This window comes from Amblyomma maculatum, chromosome 9, assembly GCF_055883805.1.
Source record: "Amblyomma maculatum isolate TAMU_Amacu chromosome 9, ASM5588380v1, whole genome shotgun sequence".
Taxonomy (NCBI): Eukaryota; Metazoa; Arthropoda; class Arachnida; order Ixodida; family Ixodidae; genus Amblyomma; species Amblyomma maculatum.
In genome coordinates this window covers 110273050-110292226 of record NC_139352.1, presented here as the reverse complement: position 1 = coordinate 110292226, position 19177 = coordinate 110273050, and the positions used below count along the sequence as shown (strand labels likewise).

At 43.6% G+C, this 19177-nt stretch overlaps 1 protein-coding gene across 1 annotated transcript in view; it reads left to right on the top strand.

Moving 5' to 3' along the window:
- Positions 1-429: 429 nt before the first annotated feature.
- LOC146180150 (glycine receptor subunit alpha-3-like) overlaps positions 430-19177 on the top strand; it is a 42753-nt gene continuing 24005 nt past the window's right edge. The window contains exons 1-6 of the mRNA XM_084580333.1: positions 430-469; positions 1336-1498; positions 4391-4476; positions 7354-7421; positions 16516-16742; positions 17848-17930. Coding sequence (XP_084436459.1) covers positions 430-469; positions 1336-1498; positions 4391-4476; positions 7354-7421; positions 16516-16742; positions 17848-17930 — 667 coding nt within the window. The remainder of the gene's footprint in view (positions 470-1335; positions 1499-4390; positions 4477-7353; positions 7422-16515; positions 16743-17847; positions 17931-19177) is intronic.

Below are 19177 nucleotides of genomic sequence, written 5' to 3'. Positions count from 1 at the left end.
TACATACATACATACATACATACATACATACATACATACATACATACATACGGACAAAAATAAACGGAGCACGCGATTTGCTTCTAAAAATGTTCACGCCTTGCATGATTGAAACTAGCAGTTATCTTATGTGCGAACCGGTTGCAGGCGCCTTTTTACTTGGGCAAATATTGTATTCTTATCTCCAGTGCAGAGAGCGCGATTTTAATTTGAACCGAAAAGCGTACTCCGTTTACTCATGTCCGCATCTCTACATACTTACTGCCGCGAACCTTTCAAATCTTTACTTTTTGTTCTTTCTCATGAGCCGCTGGCATGCGGCCTTATCACTGTAGTTGTAGTGCACGGATCTATTCTTTACTCTTTGTTCATGCTCGCTATCGCGAGACGCAGCTTTATCATTTACTTCATCGTGCAAGATGCGCCGAGATGTACCTCGAAGGATTCCAGCCAGTGGCGTGTGTTTCTAGTATGTTCCAGGTTATTTTAGTCAGCGTTTGTGGCTTTATATGTTTATGGCCTTCGGCGGAGTAGTCTTGCAAGCTCCATGGAGTAACCTTGGCTTGGCGTTAGCTCTCCTTCTCTGTTCAGAATAACGTTGCTCCGAAAAGAGCAGAAAACAGTGCTCTGTAAGTGCTCCTGCTCTGCGTTGGGCACTCACCATTAGAGAGTATTCACTATGACGACCTAAAAGAAGTACCGAGATTTTTGAGAAAGGACAAGCAGCGTTGAGTTCTTTGATAGTGGTCCGTTTTGCTTGACCTGGCAAAATGTTCTGTTAGCTCATCGTGGCCACTAGTGTGGCTATTTGTTATAACGTGCTCATTGCCTCCGGACTCACAACATCAATTTTGTATGCAGTGCAGGCAAGTTTCCTCCACTCAATTGTCAGGCTCCGAGTGCACTTCCAAAGCCATGTTTTTGTGAATTTATATTTTACGAAACAAACGCAGAGTCTGATGCAGAAATATAAAGTAGAACAGGCGGGAAACGGTCATTAGAAGAAGCCCGCTGTTATGTCTAGTTGCTAACGAGTGCAGAAGAAAATTGATCTTTACAAAGCAGGGCTTGAAATGAAACGTGACCTGCAAAAAATTGCAGCTAGCACTGAGAAGAAACAAAGGAATGAAGGCAAAGCACTTTGGAAGAGCTTCTTTTTTATCGAGAAAACGCAAACTTCCACTGCCGCCGCGCAATGTTTCCTAGAAGACCCATTTGTCTTGTCGTTTTTCCTGTGTATGAAACGTTTCTTTGAGTTAGTGTGCCTCCCAATAATAGCTTGGCGTTTGTGCAAAAGTAAGAAAAAAGAGTCGGCTGCTTATGTCTGTGCTGCAGATGGAAGCTTCCAGTGTTCGAGTTTGCTGACCGCCCTGAGGAAACGACGTAGTGTGGTCTGCGCAGCAAATTTCAACAGCGACTGCCTGGCAACACTGGATTCCCCATCTGTGTGGCGCAATGCGGTGGGCGTTCTCCTCTTGGGATTGGCTGTCTGTGTACGGTGAGTTATTGTCGTATTGTCTGTGCAAAGCGTGTGCGAGTTAAATGCAAATAGATTGTATGTAAGCCACATGTTATCTTTATGCGTAACCCTTCACTTTATTTTTCTTCACCCAAGATGCTTTCAGGTTTTACACAGAAATATCCTAATTACGCTTTTAAACTGCCGCAATTTTGTTATTTGTGCGCACATAAGATGAAAGATGCTACCAAGAAAGAAATTTCTTATCAAAGTGATATTTATTGACCTATAGGAGAACATTTAAGGCTGTTGACCACTGTGCGACGGACAGAATTGCTAGTTCTAAACATAGGGATTAGAGCATCAGTCTCCGCGAGATTATTAGCTTCTTGCCGTCGAAATTTGTGGAGTGGAAGTATGCTATAGAACTTCCCCGTGAGCGCACATGGCAGGCTTTGCTCTCTATTCTTCGTTCTTTCCACAGCAACAACGTAGAAGGGTGAGAAAAGTGTTTAGCGCCTGCGATGCGCAGGCTGCCGGAGCTTTTGAGGCCACGCGTTTTGATTTTGACTTGCTTGTGAAAGTGCCTGCGTGGTGTTGCTTTGGGACTGACTCATGCTCACAAAAGTAGTTGCAGATGAAGGCGACGCAGACCCTCAGAACTAGTGTCTGTTAACACGTCCGTTTTCAGAGTGTGGCTTTAGGTTAGTAGTTGCCTAATGCAGCGATCAGAGAAGGAAACATGAGCTCATCGCAATATGCTGCAATCGTATTCGCAAGCCCACGTTATACTAAGGCTTCTCTTTACAGCGGGGCATTAATCTAGAGCTTATAAAGCTCGTTCTTTCGAAAAGCTATCAGCAACATAGACACAGCGTGTCGGAAATAATGAGGGCTGCTTATAATAAACCGTTTCATGATAAGTTGTTTCTTGTGATTGATGATTTAAAGGTGTGTGATAGGCTATGGCGTATTCATGAAATTATTGTAATTAACTGGATATTGATGATAGAAATAAATGACAAAAATGGAAAACTGAGGTTCAAGGGTATCAGTGATGGAAAAAAAAAAGAGCAATGATTGATGAAGCTAAGAAACTTTAAAGCGTTTAAATTAAGGTTGGTTGGTTGGTTTGTGGGGTTTAACGTCCCAAAGCAACTCAGGCTATGAGAGACGCCGTAGTGGAGGACTCCGGAAATTTCGACCACCTGGGGTTCTTTAACGTGTACACAATAAATATTATAAGTAATTCAAAAATAAAAAAAAATGTGTTCAAATGTGTCAAACTGCTCACAGGGAAAAGCGATTATTTGGTGATGCTAAGTACCGGTGTTTAGAAAACAGAAATTAAAATAAAGAAAATAAAGAACCAAACACGAAATAAAAACAAAGAAGGGAAAAAATGTTCCTTTCGTGGGAAGAGCTGCCACTTCTTACCATAACGGCGGAGCTTAAGAGTACCCCTAATTTTTTTTATTTTATATGTTTCTTTGTTGCGCACCACCACGTGCTGCTAGAAGTCTCACTGTGGCGATTGCAGAGTGGCCTCAGTACTTCGGAGGTTCAGTGCCTCCGACTATGTAGACGAAGAGCGACCTTATCTTCGGCGCATGCAAGAAATCATGAGATGTTGGTTCTCAGCGCGCTAGGACACACTAACAGATGAAAAGAAAAAAAAAACGCGAAAACACACAGGAAAGGCGATTGTATCCTAGCGCGCTAGAAACCAACATGCAGAACCAACTGCTTGAAATTATGAGACGATGCGATCGGGTGAGAGCACAACAAAACCTGCCGTTTCCGTTTCCCCGCTTCAGGTGTAATTCGGTGATTCTGCGAGTTGCTCTTATGGACGAGCCTCGAGGAAAAAACCCTAAGGTGATGCAGTCTGCTGTCGCGCATGCATGGAAGAGATTCTTTTCTAGGGGCTGCATTGCTTGCCGTAGTGTTTCACTGATATTGCAAGATACGTCCCCTTGTACCTTAAGAGGTGCAGATTAGGCTGTAATGAAATGTCTGTTCGAAAGCCATTATGTGTATCACGGAAAGTTATTGCAAAAAAATAAAAATAAAAAGGAATGCCGGCGTTTAGAAAGATGAGAAATTGAATTTCACCTCCGTTGTTGCTTTTGATATCGGGCACCATGAAGTACATCGCATCCTTATTTAAGAGCTTGAGTTGAATAAAGGGTTAATAACACCAACAGCGTCCACGGGGCCAGTATCACCGTACGTTGTCTAGTGAGATTGGAATTGGGGGATCCGGAGCTTAGCAAAACCTTCAAGACTAGGGTCCAGTAGTATGGGTAGAGGGCTATAAAAAATGCTATTACGATGCGGCTGACTGCATGCGGCCTTTGTAATGATCCCTTTCACCAGGCTAAATAAACGTTTCTGCAAAACAATGTGTGTATGCGTGCGTGCGTGTGTGTGTGTGTGTGTGTGCGCGTGTGTGTGTGTGTGTGTGTGTGTGTGTGTGTGTGTGTGTGTGTGTGTGTGTGTGTGTGTGTGTGTGTGTGTGTGTGTGTGTGTGTGTGTGTGTGTGTGTGTGTGTGTGTGTGTGTGTGTGTGTGTGTGTGTGTGTGTGTGTGTGTGTGTGTGTGTGTGTGTGTGTGTGTGCGTGCGTGTGAGCGCACGAGATCGAGACTGTACTGACCGCAGTGCTATTATTATTTATGGAGTACCAACTGCTGAGCTGGCTCTGTTGCACTCTGCCTAAACATTATTCATAATGCGAAAAGGTCACAGGTGCTTCAGTACTAGACCGCAAGAACTAAAAATGCGAATTTGGATTGAATGTGTTTTGCATTTATAACTAGTTTAGAACTTGAGCGAAAAATATACAATAGTGTTTCAGCTTTAGTGGGCACACGAACACTCTCTAGCGTTGTGTGCCGGTGTTTAATTTACTGACTTGAATTTTTTTGACAGGAGCTGCTGCTGTAACCTGACGTTGCAAGATATCCTACCGGATGACCCCGCCCAGTACGACAAATCTTCTCCGCCCAAAAAAGAAGGTATGTGTTAAGGCAACGGAAGCTATATATTCGTAATTAAGGTACTCAGAAGATATACCGGAAGTGCTGGCGTACTTTTGGTCCTACTGAAAGCTAAAAGAGTCTGTTACTTTTTCGAAAAAATGTTACTTGCTGATTGTGAAACGCTTCCAGACAATGATAGGTTTTACTCTCAGTGGACTTCATATGTATGGAATGAAAAACACATTCAGTGCAGAAAATGTTTCAACATTCCGATTCATTTGAGTCCGAATGTAGAGACACATAAGCAGTCTCACAACTGCTTCTAGGAAACCTTTGTCAGAGGTGAAATTCACTGTGATGGTGGTAAAGGGTTCAGTTTAATTGCTAGCCTTATACAAAAGATCTATATATTTGCTTCATTTATGCGTATTCTAAAAAGTGATTTCTGTCCCTCATTGGGATTTATCCAACTGGCGGCATAAAACATGCCATGCATATACAAGCCTGAATCGAACACCATCCAATGGGATTTAACTGCCACCTCGCAGATTCCAGTTATGGCACTTTCTCATCAATGGTAGAGAATACTTTTCGAATATACAACTTTTTGACGCTACGATGAGATTGTTCTGCATACGTGCAAGGCCTACTGAAATGTGGATGGCAAGTATAACCGGTTTTCCCAATAAGAACACTGTTGCCATCAGCTCAAATTTACAGACACGTTTGATATTCAAATATGTTGGTTTGGCGCTGTTTTGCGCTTGCATGCTACATCTTCTGGGTGCCAGATTGTTCGACTGTGATGAGCGTGCTGATGCGCTCGCCTGCGAATAATAGAACTTGGTTGCTTCTGCGGAAGTAAGATCCGGCTGGAAATCTAGCATGCACGGCAAATTCCAAACGCGCACTTCTGATCACCCCCTCCCCCCCCCCCCCCCCCCGATGTAGACTACTATCGAGCGGGGTATGCTGTAAACTACCAAAACCTCTTGGACATGCAGCTTTTGTACAGCCTCACAGACGCGATAACCCGTGGTGGGAAGTATTTGTGCATTTTCAGACGGAGCCATCCTTAAAGGCAAGCTGAAGCGGTTTTCGAATTGCATTAAATTTAGTGGTTGGAAGGGGTGTTGTCAATCATGTGTGTCAATTGTTTTTCAATTCTGGTGATAAGAAAAACAGAAATTGCTTGCTTGTTAAAAACGTGCGGCAGTCACGCCCTCGTCGCTGCCAGCGGTGGAGGCGGGGCGTCGAAACTGGGGAACAGGCGGCTGTTACGTCAATTTGGGAATGCAGGCCAGCCGACTAGGCCGGCCAGGCGTTTTACACGGTTGCTCCGCTCCATCCCGCGCTTTAGGGATCTACCGATCAGCGCAGTCTGCTGCTGGTGCCGTTTAGTTTCTCCAGTTCTATTATTCTGTGCTGAAGGTTCCGCGTGTTCAAAGATCCCATGAAGTCAACCAGTAGATACGCAGTTGTTGCGGAGTGACGCTCCGCGCTGTTCGACGCTCTCCGACTAGTGAGCCTCTTTTGCTCAGTTTTACAATAAATGTCATTCAATGTTCGAAAATTGTTTTCTTGTGTCATTAGAAAATAACCATTCCTGTGAGTGCGTGAAGCAACTAGGTGGCTATCAGGCCGGGCTTTTCGTTGTGCGAACTTTGATTGTCCAGGCCAAATGGTGCATTATAGTCTCCCAGAGGATAAAACTTTTCGGTGCTTTGGGTCTCTCTCATGAAAAGGAAAAACAAACCTTGCCTTAAGAATCAGCTGTGTTTTGCACTGATGATTTGCATGCAGATGACTATAATCGAATCTTGGCAGCGATTGCGGTCATTTGGGATTTCAGTTCAATCAGCACAACTGAAGTCCACGGTCGTTCTCTCATTGTTCCCGCACCAAATTAGATTAATACTACTGCTGCACGGCCGGCTTCATCGTCGTTAAACATAACCGAGAATACCGAATTAAAACGCGATTCGCGGGTTACTGTTGTTACACAGATCGTCACCCTTCTCGGCTACGGCAACAATTACCAATTAGGAACCGCATACGAAATGAATATGATCGGTACAATGGAGCTGCATTTGCATTGCTCATTTATAACGCAAGTCTGGATTGCCGTGCTGCTCGAGCGGTAACAGCGCGCTCAAGCATCGTCCGAATGGAGTACTGCCTCCACATGCCGCGCCGGCTGCGCCTTTAGCAATCTGCCCCTGGATCCCTTGCGCTGGCGTCAAGAAAACGTGCTCAAATTTATTGCTGTCTTAAATAATAAGCGCAGGGATAACGGAATGTCAAAAATTAACCATTATTGAGGCTCGCTGACCAAGCAAGATACAAGCAAGTTTCTCTTCACAGCTGTGTAGCGGCAGTCGCCGGTGCTGTCCCTGCTCATCCGATCTTCTTGTATATATACATTACCTCATCTTCTGAGGTGGCGTCGTGGTAGAGGATATCTTCGTTTCATTGTGAGACGGTGATTTGCAGTAGGCAGTTCCTCGAGTAGCCTGTTGACTACAGCGCTGCTCAATTCCCATGCGTCGTCTACTGTGGCGACGATACAAACAGAAAATAAAACAGACCCACGGAATGAGAAAAGAGTGACCGGTGAGCGTTCTAGCAATGTTGACTCAGTAAAGCGAGCATGTGATGGACTTCCAACAGCTTCCTCGATCCAGTACGGCTTGCTTCAAACGTCGCCTAAGGTAAACATTAATTCGGGTAAACTAGAAAGAGGACGACAAGGATAGCTTTAAAGCCATGGCGTCCACGACATACAAAAAAATCTGTCAAGTATACGGTTTTGGATTACAAATTATACATTCAGGGCTTTCGGTTAAATTGAAGTAACCAGATGGAGCGCGCAGCAGAAGCTGTCTTGTACTTAATTTCTCCTTTTATGCGCAGGTCGCCCGACAGTGGTACTTTTCCATGTCACAGTCATGAGCCTGGATTCCATCGACGAAGAATCAATGGTGAGTAAGTAATTGCGTCTAAGATGAGGCACAGGCTTGCACTGGCATTGTTTAATGTTTAACTTTATTTTTTGCTAACTTAAAAAAACACCAAAGCAGAACCATAGAAACGATGAAATTGAACAACCATTGTGTCAGTAAATATCAGACATTAGAAAACGGGCTTTTTATAGTGCGCATGTTATAATTAAATTGTGAAATTGTTGTAAATTATTCATTATCTGGACATTTCGGTGTACCATATTAACTTGCCTCAGTGCGCTATGGAATCTCTATTATATTTGGCATCTCAGATCATTTTTCATTTAATATCGTCAGACGTGAGGTTGGCGGCAGCATCAGATGGAAGAACACAACGACAGAAAATTAACGTCGACTTTCGGCTCACAAGGATTGTTGAAAGGAGCCCCTCCGTCGCAAAAAAGGGAAGGCTAAGGCGACTGAAGAAAAATTTTCAAAATAAAAAAAATAGATTTTTGTGGAATACTCTACGACATTTGCAATGTGTTTATTGTACGGAAAGCGATTGCGCGTTGATTCCTTCGTTAATGCCTTCATATCCTTAACCTTAGCTAACCACAAACTATAAAAATGTCGCATACTTACCTGTGAAGCGAACATGTCACCAGAGTTTCTTCAGTTAGTTGCTGATGGGACTCTAGATGAGGACATTTAGAACATGGAAGACGATTAATCGTAGAGTGACCCATTTCAAACATTTTTCGCTGGCGCGCTCAATATAGAAACAGAATTTGAACCACAAAGGCTATAAACTTTCATGAATGACATCACACACAAAACAAATCTCTGAGAGGCGTAACCAGACTCAGCTTGCTATCACACCTGGACTAAGCATGTCTTGCAGAGGTCGACTGCGCAATTCCCCTTTGAAGCGTAGAGAGTGTTCGCCCAGTGCGCATCCAGGGAGCTCTAGATAATCGATTTCCCGCGGAAAGCGTGGGAGCGAAGAGCAGGAGAGAGTAAGAGCCTAAAACATTGCCTCTCTTTCTTTCTTTCTCTCTTTTGCTGCAAATATCAGGAGAATTTTCGTGAGCTCCAAGATACGATGAAGGCTCCACCTGTATTGCCGTTTTTACTTTTTTACGAGACCCACCGACATAAAACACTGGCGAATGAGAACTGAGGATGTCAGCTACCTTCTCCTTCTTCATTGTTTCACATTGCCATTCCTGTGAAACAATGAAGAATGAGAAGAAGAAGTGTACTCCAATGTTTGACCAGTTTAGGATTTTGTATCTCAACAAAGAAAAGTTTAAATTCAATACCCTGCGTTTTAAGACTTTCTTTGAGCCAGTGCGTTGTATAGGTTGAGCAAGAAGCGTGCAATGTGCCGACAGATGCAGTCGCAAATGGAGCTGCGCTGGGCTGACATCTCAGGGTCACGGGGCCACGCGCCCGATGAAAAAAGCGCACTGTGTGGCTTTACCGCGTACAAGGTATGGCTGATTTGTTCGGAAATGCTACGCGATTTTGCTCAACGTTGGCGTGTCAGAGTGAACACTCGGCAGATATACGTTTTTTTTTTCTCACACAGTCTGCGTAATCAACACAGCCTAGATCCAACCTAGCTTTAAAAGCCAGCAATGACATGTATCCCAGAGAACGCAAGCAGGGAATGGATTTTGAATGTCCAGACAGAAGCCAGTGTTTTGAGGCCACCCGCTCACGTTACCAGCATGCGATTCTTTGGCAGCGTCTCTACCCTACATCAGTCGTGACTATGAGTAAAAAGCTTAACCTGTAGCATGCCCCGAATATTCTCAATATAGGTCAGACAGGTCTCCGATATTCCGTACGCTATGCACTGCTCGGAAAGCTTTAAAACAATAGGCATTTGTGCACGCAACCAATTTTGCCAAAGCAAACATCGGTTCATGGTAGATACATGCAGTCTTCAGCACTACACTATGCTCTACGCATTTTTGAAGAAACGCGCTGATTTCAATCTTCCGCATCTTCTGAAGACCCGTTTCCATGGCGAATGTGCTTCGCATGCAGTTGTACTTAATTTCTTGACCCTGTCTTCAGAACAGGACTGCAAAAATATAGCATTCTACATAAAGCGACATGAAACTGCAAGAGTGGCAGTGACCAGGAATAAATCTTGATATTTGGAAGAATATATAGAACCTCTAATCTGCGTGTAAATTTTTCTGACACTAAATAATTTCGGTAACCAGACCCAACTCCCCTGGAAGCGACAAGCGCGTGGTTGAACAACGTTAAGACTGAAAGCGCAAGGTAGGCTAAAATTATGAACAGAAACATTTTTATTTCTACGGACCTCCAACACAAAAACCTTTCCATACATTATCCAGAGACTCTTTAGACATTTGCTTTCAAATCCATCTAAAAAATGGCTGCTCGCAATTTCTTTCACGACTATACTTATTCGCAATCCAGGAATAAAAATGGTCTAGAAAGCAAGGCCCGAAGTTTTTCTAAGCTCTACTGATTCATCAGCGCAGCGGTGGCGTAGCGGTAGAACATCCGCCTCGCATTCAAGAGGACCGGGGTTCAAACCCCGGTGCCGCGCAATTCTCCACCGAATGAAAAAAAAACATCCCCGTGTCGATGTAATTGCATAAACAGGTTTGGGGTGCGACCTGATGCCGGTGAACACCTCCTGCAATGCACTCCCTCACCAGAACAGGAGTTGGCCACCCTGGTGCAGTAATTGGCCGCAACCTCCTATGATAAGCTCCATAAAACCCCGGCCCTCAGTCACCAGCGGCTGCGGAACACCCCTGCACCCCCTGCTGCGGCTGTGACGCAGCAGGGGGTGCTAAGAAAGCCTGGCTCCGCTGGACAGGCCGCCATTGGAAACTGACCCTGGCAACGTTTAATGCTAGAACCCTAGCTAGTAAAGCTAGCTTAGCAGTGCTGTTAGAGAAACTAGAGGGTATAAAATGGGATGTCATAGGGCTTAGTGAGGTTAGGAGGCCGAATGAGGCATATACTGTACTGAAGGATGGGCATGTACTGTGTTATCGAGGCTTACCAGAGAGGCGAGAACTAGGAGTAGGTTGCCTTGTCAATAAGTATATAGCGGGCAGTATAGATGAATTCTCTAGTATTAATGAGAGGGCTGCAGGCGTCGTAATTAGGCTTAATAAGCGGTATAAACTGAAGGTTTTACAGGCCTATGCACCTATATATAGTTATGATGACCAGGCAGTTGTAAGCTTCTATGAAGATGTAGAATCGGCAATGCGAAAAGTAAAGACGCAGTATACTGTACTAATGGGCGATTTCAATGCCAAGGTAGGGAAAAAACAGGCAGGAGACAAGGCAGTAGGTGACTATGGCATTGGTTCTAGGAATAGAAGGGGGGAGTTACTAGTTGAGTTTGCAGAGCGCAATAACTTACGAATCATGAATACCTTCTTCAGCAAACGGAAGAACCGGAAATGGACATGGAAACGTCCTAACGGAAAGACTAAAAATGAAATCGACTTCATAATGTGTTCAACCCCCCGCAATTATGCAACATGTAGAGGTAATCGGGAAAGTGCGATGCAGTGACCACAGGATGGTGAGGTCCCGAATTAGCCTAAATCTGAAGAAGGAACGCAACAGATTAGTAAGAAAGAAACCCATCAACGAATTAGTTTTGAGGAGGAGGGCAGAAGAGTCCAGGATTTCGCTACAGAATAGGTATTCAGCTCTAACTGAGGATGGCGACATTACCCCAGAGGCAAGGAACAATAATTTCAGAGATATCATTACTGAATGCGCCGTAGAAATAGGCGGTAGGATAGTTAGAGAGGATACCGGCAAGCGGTCTAAGGAGACGAAAGATGTGATTAAGAAACGGCAGAATATGAAAGCTTCCAATCCAACAGACCAGGTCGAATTATCTGAGATACCAAAGCTAATCAATAAGCTCAAGGTGGCCGATATAAGGAAGAAAATTGAGCATGCTGTAAAGAACGGGGGAAGCCTTAAAGCGGTAAAGAAGAAATTGGGCATAGGCAAAAACCAGATGTATGCGATAAGGGACAAGGCGGGTAACATCATCACTAATATGGAAAAGATAGTCAAAGTAGCCGAGGAGCTCTATACAGATCTCTACAGTAGCCAAAGTACTCAGGACCGTAATGAGATTGGCGGTAGGGAAAAACAGTCAGACGTTCCACCAGTGACGAAGGACGAGGTCAAGAAAGCACTAGAAACTATGAAAAGGGGGAAATCAGCTGGAGAGGATCAGATAACTACAGATTTGCTGAAGGACGGGGGGGATATCGTGCTGGAAAAATTGACCACACTGTATACGCAGTGCCTGGTGTCATCGACGGTACAGGAACCATGGAAGAATGCAAACATTATCCTCATTCACAAGAAAGGGGACTCTAAGGACCTTAAAAGTTAGAGATCGATCAGCTTACTGTCTGTTACGTATAAGCTATTTACTAAGGTAATCGCTAATAGAATCAGGACAACCTTAGACTGCAATCAAGCAAAGGATCAAGCAGGGTTTCGGAAACGGTACACTGCTATCGATCATATTCATACCATCAATGAGGTGATAGAAAAATGCTCGGAATTTAACCAGCCCTTATACATAGGATTCATTGATTACGAAAAAGCATTTCACTGAGTTGAAACCTCGGCGGTGATGCAGGCATTGCGAAATCAGGTGGTAGACGAGCCGTACGTGAAAGTGCTGGAAGATATATATGAGGCTGCACAGCAACCATAGTTCTGCATAAAGAAAGTAACCAAATTCCCATAAAGAAAGGTGTTAGACAAGGAGACACAATCTCCCCAGGACGATTCACAGCTTGTTTAGAGGGAGTATTCAGAGACTTGCAATGGGAGCAATTAGGGATAAGGGTAAATGGAGAATACCTCAGTAATCTGCGATTTGCTGATGACATTGCCTTGCTAAGCAACTCGGGGGATGAACTGCAAATAATGATTGATGACCTCGACAGGAAAAGTAGAAAGGTAGGCTTGAAAATGAATATGCATAAGTCTAAGGTAATGTTCAACAGCCTCGGGAAGGAACAGCAGTTTACATTAGGTAGCGACATACTGGAAGTAGTAGGCGAATATGTCTACTTAGGACAGGTAGTAACCGCAGATCCGGACCACGAAAAGGAAATAACAAGAAGAATACGATTGGGATGGAGCGCATTTGGCAAGCACTCGCTGATTATGACTAGCAGCTTACCGGTATCGCTCAAGAGGAAAGTATACAACGGTTGCATCTTACCTGTACTCACCTATGGGGCTGAAACGTGGAGGCTAACCAAGAAAGTTCTACTTAAGTTGAGGACAGCCCAGAGGGCTATGGAACGCAAAATGGAAGGGGTAACATTAAGAGATAGGAAGCGTGCAGATTGGGTCAGGGAAATAACTCGTTACCGACATTCTAGTGGAAATTAAGAATAAGAAATGGGCGGGACATGTAGTGCGAAGAGAGGATAACCGATGGTCGCTGAGGGTAACAAACTGGATTCCAAGGGAAGGAAAGCGTAGCAGGGGGCGGCAGAAAGTTAGGTGGGTGGATGAGATTAAGAAGTTCGCATGGGTCAAGTGGATGCAGCAAGCTCAGAACCGGGTTAAGTGGAGAAATATGGGAGAGGCCTTCGCCCTGCAGTGGGTATAATAAGACTGATGATGATGATGATTAAAGAAAAGTTGACGAGAGAGATAGTTGAAGCATACTTTATTTCAATGGACAATAAATGTGTCAGCAAGACTTCTCTTGCTCTTTCAAGCAGAGATTTCTTTTTTGAGTGACTTTTTGTGTAGCTAGAAAACCCAGGGGTTGTTTCACGTGATTGCTACGTTTTCGTCATATTTTTTTTATTTGGGCCTTGGAGTGAAGGCTTAGACTGAGTTGTGAGTCAGCGCTTGCACTGCGGCTTCCTTTTGTCTTGTCCTGTGTCTTTCTGTTCGCGCTGTTTCAATTAACATTGTATGTTTACCAACTCGCCCAACAGAATATCTTGGTATTGCTTGGGACCTTCTAAAACTAATTCCCCTAACGTTTCTTAGACAAGAACAGTGGCCTTGCTTTTGCGTATTACTCAAAAAGCTTGGTGGCTGTAAAGTACCCTGGCGTGTTGCTAGATATTATGTCAGAGCGTAGTCTCTGCAAGTAAGCATTGCATTGCATTGCTAGGGCTTTGGCAGAGATCGCCATGTGGGTTTCCTTGTGCGTCACTATGTTATTTCGTGACATTTCCACCCGTTGCAGTAGCAGTCGCCGTGCTTCGGTAGCGGTGTCCCATTCGTTCGTTTTAAGCATTGTTGAAAAACGTCCGCCGCAAGGTCATGTTTAGTGCACTACAGATGGCGACGTAACGAACTAATCTGCGTACACGTCGGTATCTTCTCCGCGGAATACAATATAATTCTCGCTTCCTCTTCCCTGCGATACTCTTGTTTTCAGCGAGGGTGCTGAAGCGCCTTGCAGTGTTGCTGGGTTATATGTGGAGAATGCTGTCAGAGATGCACATTCATGAGAAGGAACAACATCAGCGAAACTAGAGGTGGGATCAACTCACGGGGATACTGTTTGGGGAGGGCAATATGTTGGGAAAGCAATTCGGCTGGTAAGAGAAGGGCAATTTTTGTAATAGAAAATGGTGTCTACTCTACGTTTGAAACATTATAAGTTGAAGTAGAAAAATACCGCTAAGGGTACATCAATTTTAGTGCCCACGGCCAATATCGGATTGAAAATGAGTTGCTTAACGGTGGTAGTGAGGCACCGTCCTCGTGCAATACGGCTGGGATAATATACAAACTTTGACTAGAATGAAAGGCACCGCAATTCAGCGTATTGAATACGGTACTCTTCTCTGGTGCCTTATTGTCTCTCCCGTCCGATGGCGAACGGTCAGCAAAAATAATATTACGTCGCCCTGCTCCTTCCATGCTAGCCAATGACGCGCGTGTTACTTCAGAAGCGTATGCCATAGTCGTGCCTTGTCCCGTAATTGCTCGTTGTTTTTGCTGCCCGCGGGACTTCGAATAGAATTCTTGGCAGCGCTTCCGCCTTCTGGAAGCTTTATTTGCTTTGTAGCTCAAAATAGTCGAAGTAAAAGGGGTTCGTCCTTCGTATTGGGAGTTTGTGATCCTTTTCGCATTGAAATTGACGCTCAGCTGTCGTCTAGACTGGAAAAACCGTCTTTCCAATAGAAGGGACGTGAGAGACATTGGACGTATCCCATTACGTTTCAACCCTCTTCGATATCCGCAGTGTAGGGAGGATGACATCGAGCGAGGACTGCGGTTTCGAAAACAGTATATATATATATATATATATATATATATATATATATATATATATATATATATATATGATTTCGCTCTCAGCGTGAGCTTTTTAATCATGACTAAAAATTTCGTAATCATAAAAGAATGAATATATGGGTGTAAAATTCATATCGAACGCACTCTGGGATACATCGACGCGGAGTCATAACTGAAAATTGTGGTCTTGTGTGTGAGTGAGTATGTGCGTGGAAAAACGCAACGCATAGGGAAAGTGAACAATCAAGGAGCAGGCAACACGATGAAATAGCAAATATTTTTTGCTTTGTGCTAGCCAGCAGGTCATCAAGGCGCTGGCCCGGCAGGGAACCAGCGAGCCGGCAACGGCAAGCGGGGACCCAGGCCTCGCAGTTGGTGCCCAGAGGAGGGCGCGCGCGTTTTACTGCAGGCCCCAAATAAACATTTTAGCAATCCAATTGCTCTGTGCATCGCTAAAACGTAGGAAGCGCCCATCTTTAGGCCTTAAATCCTAAATAGGCTGCAATGCAATGCCATCTATCGAGATGTCACGGTGAACATGCGAATGTAGTCATATAAGGATACGGAGTTTAGAGCTGTACAAATTAAGCGCAACGTGACTTTGATTTCTTTCTTCCGTTTTCGGAAAGGACATTGATCTATTTTTCTACAGATGCTACAATGAATTCTCTGCCTCTGGATTTGCGGTGGTCTGTTTCAAATGCCGAAACGTAGTCAGAAACCAGTTATATATTTAGGCCATAGATAATTGCGGTCTGTACCATATGTAGTTTTTTAATTATTTTGGTCGTTGTCTGATAATGCGCGTACGCTTTTTCTATATTTGCTCCATGCAGTATCGCATGTGTAGCTATCTGTCGCCTCTCCCCGTAGCATTCAATTCCAACTGCTTTTAAAACACGTGTTCGCAAATTGAACAAAACATTCTATAAATGATAATATATCTGCAAGCAACAAAAAGGAAAATAACACAGAAACATAAACCCAGGTATATTTTCGTGTGCATATAGGAGAAATATGTTTGATAAAGTTTTAGAGTAATCGGTTAAAGGTAAGATGATATGAAAGATATGATAATTCACAAGATGTTCGAAAACTCTTCTTGATGTCTTTTCCAATTGTCTTCCTTGCTGTGATAAACATAAGTTTTCTTAGTTGCCGTTTCTGCGATGAAACAAGGGGCTTTTTGTGCCACAATATGAAAGTGTAAAACTACTTCAACTTTCAGTTTTTTATTTACCCTTTCAAAGTGATAGGATGATGCATCAGGTTTCTCGCATGATTCATAAACCTCCAGACATTTGCAAATACGAGTAATAATAATCCTCTAGCCGCGCCACACAGCACGACGAAGCAATTCAGATGGAGCGAAACACGTCTGTTCAAGCCAAGCCGTCCTCATCCGGTTCCCTGTCTAATTTTGCACTCGGTCAAAGCTACAATTTGAGTAGAGTGTAGGGCGGGAAGGAGGTTTTGGATGATGAGGGGCGTACTGAGATACGGCTCTGTGATAAGACAGACATCCGTATAACACGCAACGTGTGTCTTCGTTTAAAACTCCGAAATGTCTGTACGTCTTTCTGTGCTTATTCTTTTAATCCCTCCTTAATAAGACCTTCAATATCTATATAAGTCGTACAACGCGAACTGTGGTACCTATTTTGCCTTTATTGTTCTGCGCAAAACCAACGATACACTTGTGTGGTAAGCTCTCCAGTGGGTTTTGTTTCGTTTTTGTTTATTTGAGTGTCTACTGTTCAGGGCTCCAATTACGCCCCTTCTGTGTTCTCTTTCCTTTCTGCAGACGTATGCCGCTGACATCTTCTTTTCTCAGTCATGGAAGGACCACCTCCTTCGTCTGCCGGAAAACATGACGGCAGATTACAGAGTGCTACAGACAGACTGGCTTGAACGTGTGTGGCGCCCTGACTGCGTCTTCAAGAACGCCAAACAGGTTACCTTCCAGACCATGACGGTGCCCAACCACTACATATGGCTGTACCGGGACAAAACCATCCTTTACATGGTCAAGTGAGAAAGTGACTTCCTTTATTTCGCCACGCTTGCGTAGAACGTCAGCAACTGAAAATATTACAGGCACACACTTGCGCCATTTTACGGGTTCTGAAAAAAACTCGATATTGATTTCAGAGTCCCTATCTATGCGCATTTCAAATGACATGTAATATTTATGTGAATATATCTTTACCGAATATCTAGACATTAGGAAAATGTGCTAAGATATATGTAAAGGGACGGGGAAGTGTTTATGTAATGCAGCTTCGGTCGAGAAGAAATATTAAAAAAAAAAGGTGTTTTATGGAAAATAGATGCAGTACTCGACATGCGCGCACTGTATATTCTGGAATATTTTCGAATAGACGGTTGTTAAAAGAACAAAAATCATTTTTAACGATTCGCATCTCTGTAACTTTTTTTAGTTGTGTGCGTTCGCTTAATCTTATTTTTTAGGCAAAGGAAAATAATAACAGTTTTTGTATCTTCAAGCAAAACCTACTGTAAAGACATGTTATACAAAATCATTAAAGGGACATCAAAATTGTTTGCCTTGGGGTTGTAAAGTTCGAGGCACGCAACAATGACGCTAATAAATCAGACTACATCCGGGACATCTCCACACCAATGGATTTCTAGATTCCACTTCAGCAATAATTAGAGAACACGCAGTTTCTTTTTTTTCGAATGAGACCATTTCAGCCGTAACGAACTGAGTGTAGTACTTCTAGGCTCGGCTCGAGCGTGATTTTTCACCTTAGGTGGTATAGTCGGACTGCACGAGAAAACGTTGGCAATATTTCAAAGCACTATCTCAAGCTATATGCAGTCAAAAGCGTAGACCTTCGAACCTGTAGCTTGAATATGGATATGGCACATTTCTGAATACAATGTTTGTGGAAGTAATCAAAACAAAAATAGCTAGAAATATTAAAACATCAAATATGCTCTTCACTTTACCCTATAGCGCGGTCTAGTTTCTTGTAAAGGCCGCGAGAAAATTTACTCAGATTAGGTGAAATAATACACAGCATTTACTTGCTGTCACAAAACGGCAAACTGCTTCTACCTCCTTTTGTGGGCACCCATTCGGAATAATCGGGTCTTACCTTTACCGCAGGCTGACCTTGACACTGTCGTGTGCAATGAACTTCGCATCGTATCCACACGACACCCAGACCTGTTCTATGCAGATGGAAAGCTGTAAGTAACAGTTTATCTCCGATGCAAAATACTTTTTCCACTTCTAAGCAGTTTACTTGTGTTTCCGAAAATAGCGAAGCTCTCCTAGAAGGCTTTGCCTCGTTGCGGTGAATCAGTGGAACATCTTGAAAAGAAAAACAGCGCACTTCAAAACACAGACACAGAAAGGAAACGACAACACAGCGCAGTAAGATGGGTCTGAAGAGAAACACATAAAAGGGTCCGAGGAACTGAAATGCAACTTCCAAGGGTGAAGGAACCGGCTAGTTGGAAAAACATCTTGGAAAGCAAAACAGCGCACTTCTCTGTGTTTTGAAGTGCGCTGTTTTGCTTTCCAAGATGTTTTTCCAACTAGCCCGTTCCTTCACCCTTTCAAGTGAATCAGCTGTTTGGCCGCTCTACTGCTGAACCCATGGACGAGGGTTGGCTGTGGCTGCCACTTTCCAATGACATTCAAAAGCAGGAGAAAAAAATTCAAGAATACATTTGCACGGGCAGGAAACCTTGTGCAAAGAGTATGGGGCAACAAATAAGCATGAAGTTAACAAATTGAATTACCAAATAACGAAATCGTAGTAAGAGACAGCCGAACGTTAGGGAGGTGGATGATGATCGGAAGTTTTCAGGGGTCAAACAGACGCAGATAGCACATGACTGGATTGATAAAAGAAATAAGGGAGAGGTCCTTCCCCTGCAGTGGGTATAGTCCTTCGGACGATGATGATAAAAAGCACGCGCCCGCGTTATGTTCAGTGTCAGAAAACACCCGAGATCTTTATGTGGTCAAGATTTCGGAAGCCCTCTACTAGGACCTCTCTTCCTTACAAATCCCAAAACTTGTAAGCAGTTAAATTTTGTACTTTCGGGAAGTTTCGTCAAATTAAGATGAAGCGTCAGACCTTGATGTACCTTTTAACTAATGGCCGCTTTCGGTGTTCGGTTAGTCCAACATTTGCTGGCTCTAATAACAGCAAACATGGGCCCAAATTATTTATCAGAATGACTTTTTTTTTTCTAAAAACGTGCTAAACACATTTCTCAATAAAACAGCAGTCATCATTGTGCCGATTGTTCACTGTTTTTATGGGCCACATGGTGGGTATATCCCAAACAACGGACATGCACCCCACGTTATTCGCAGCAATATCCCCCACACGCATTGAACACGCATAAACAAGCCATACTACATTACGTTTGCCTGTATCAATTAAAGCGTTGCACATTTGCTTCGTTTGTGCATTACTTTC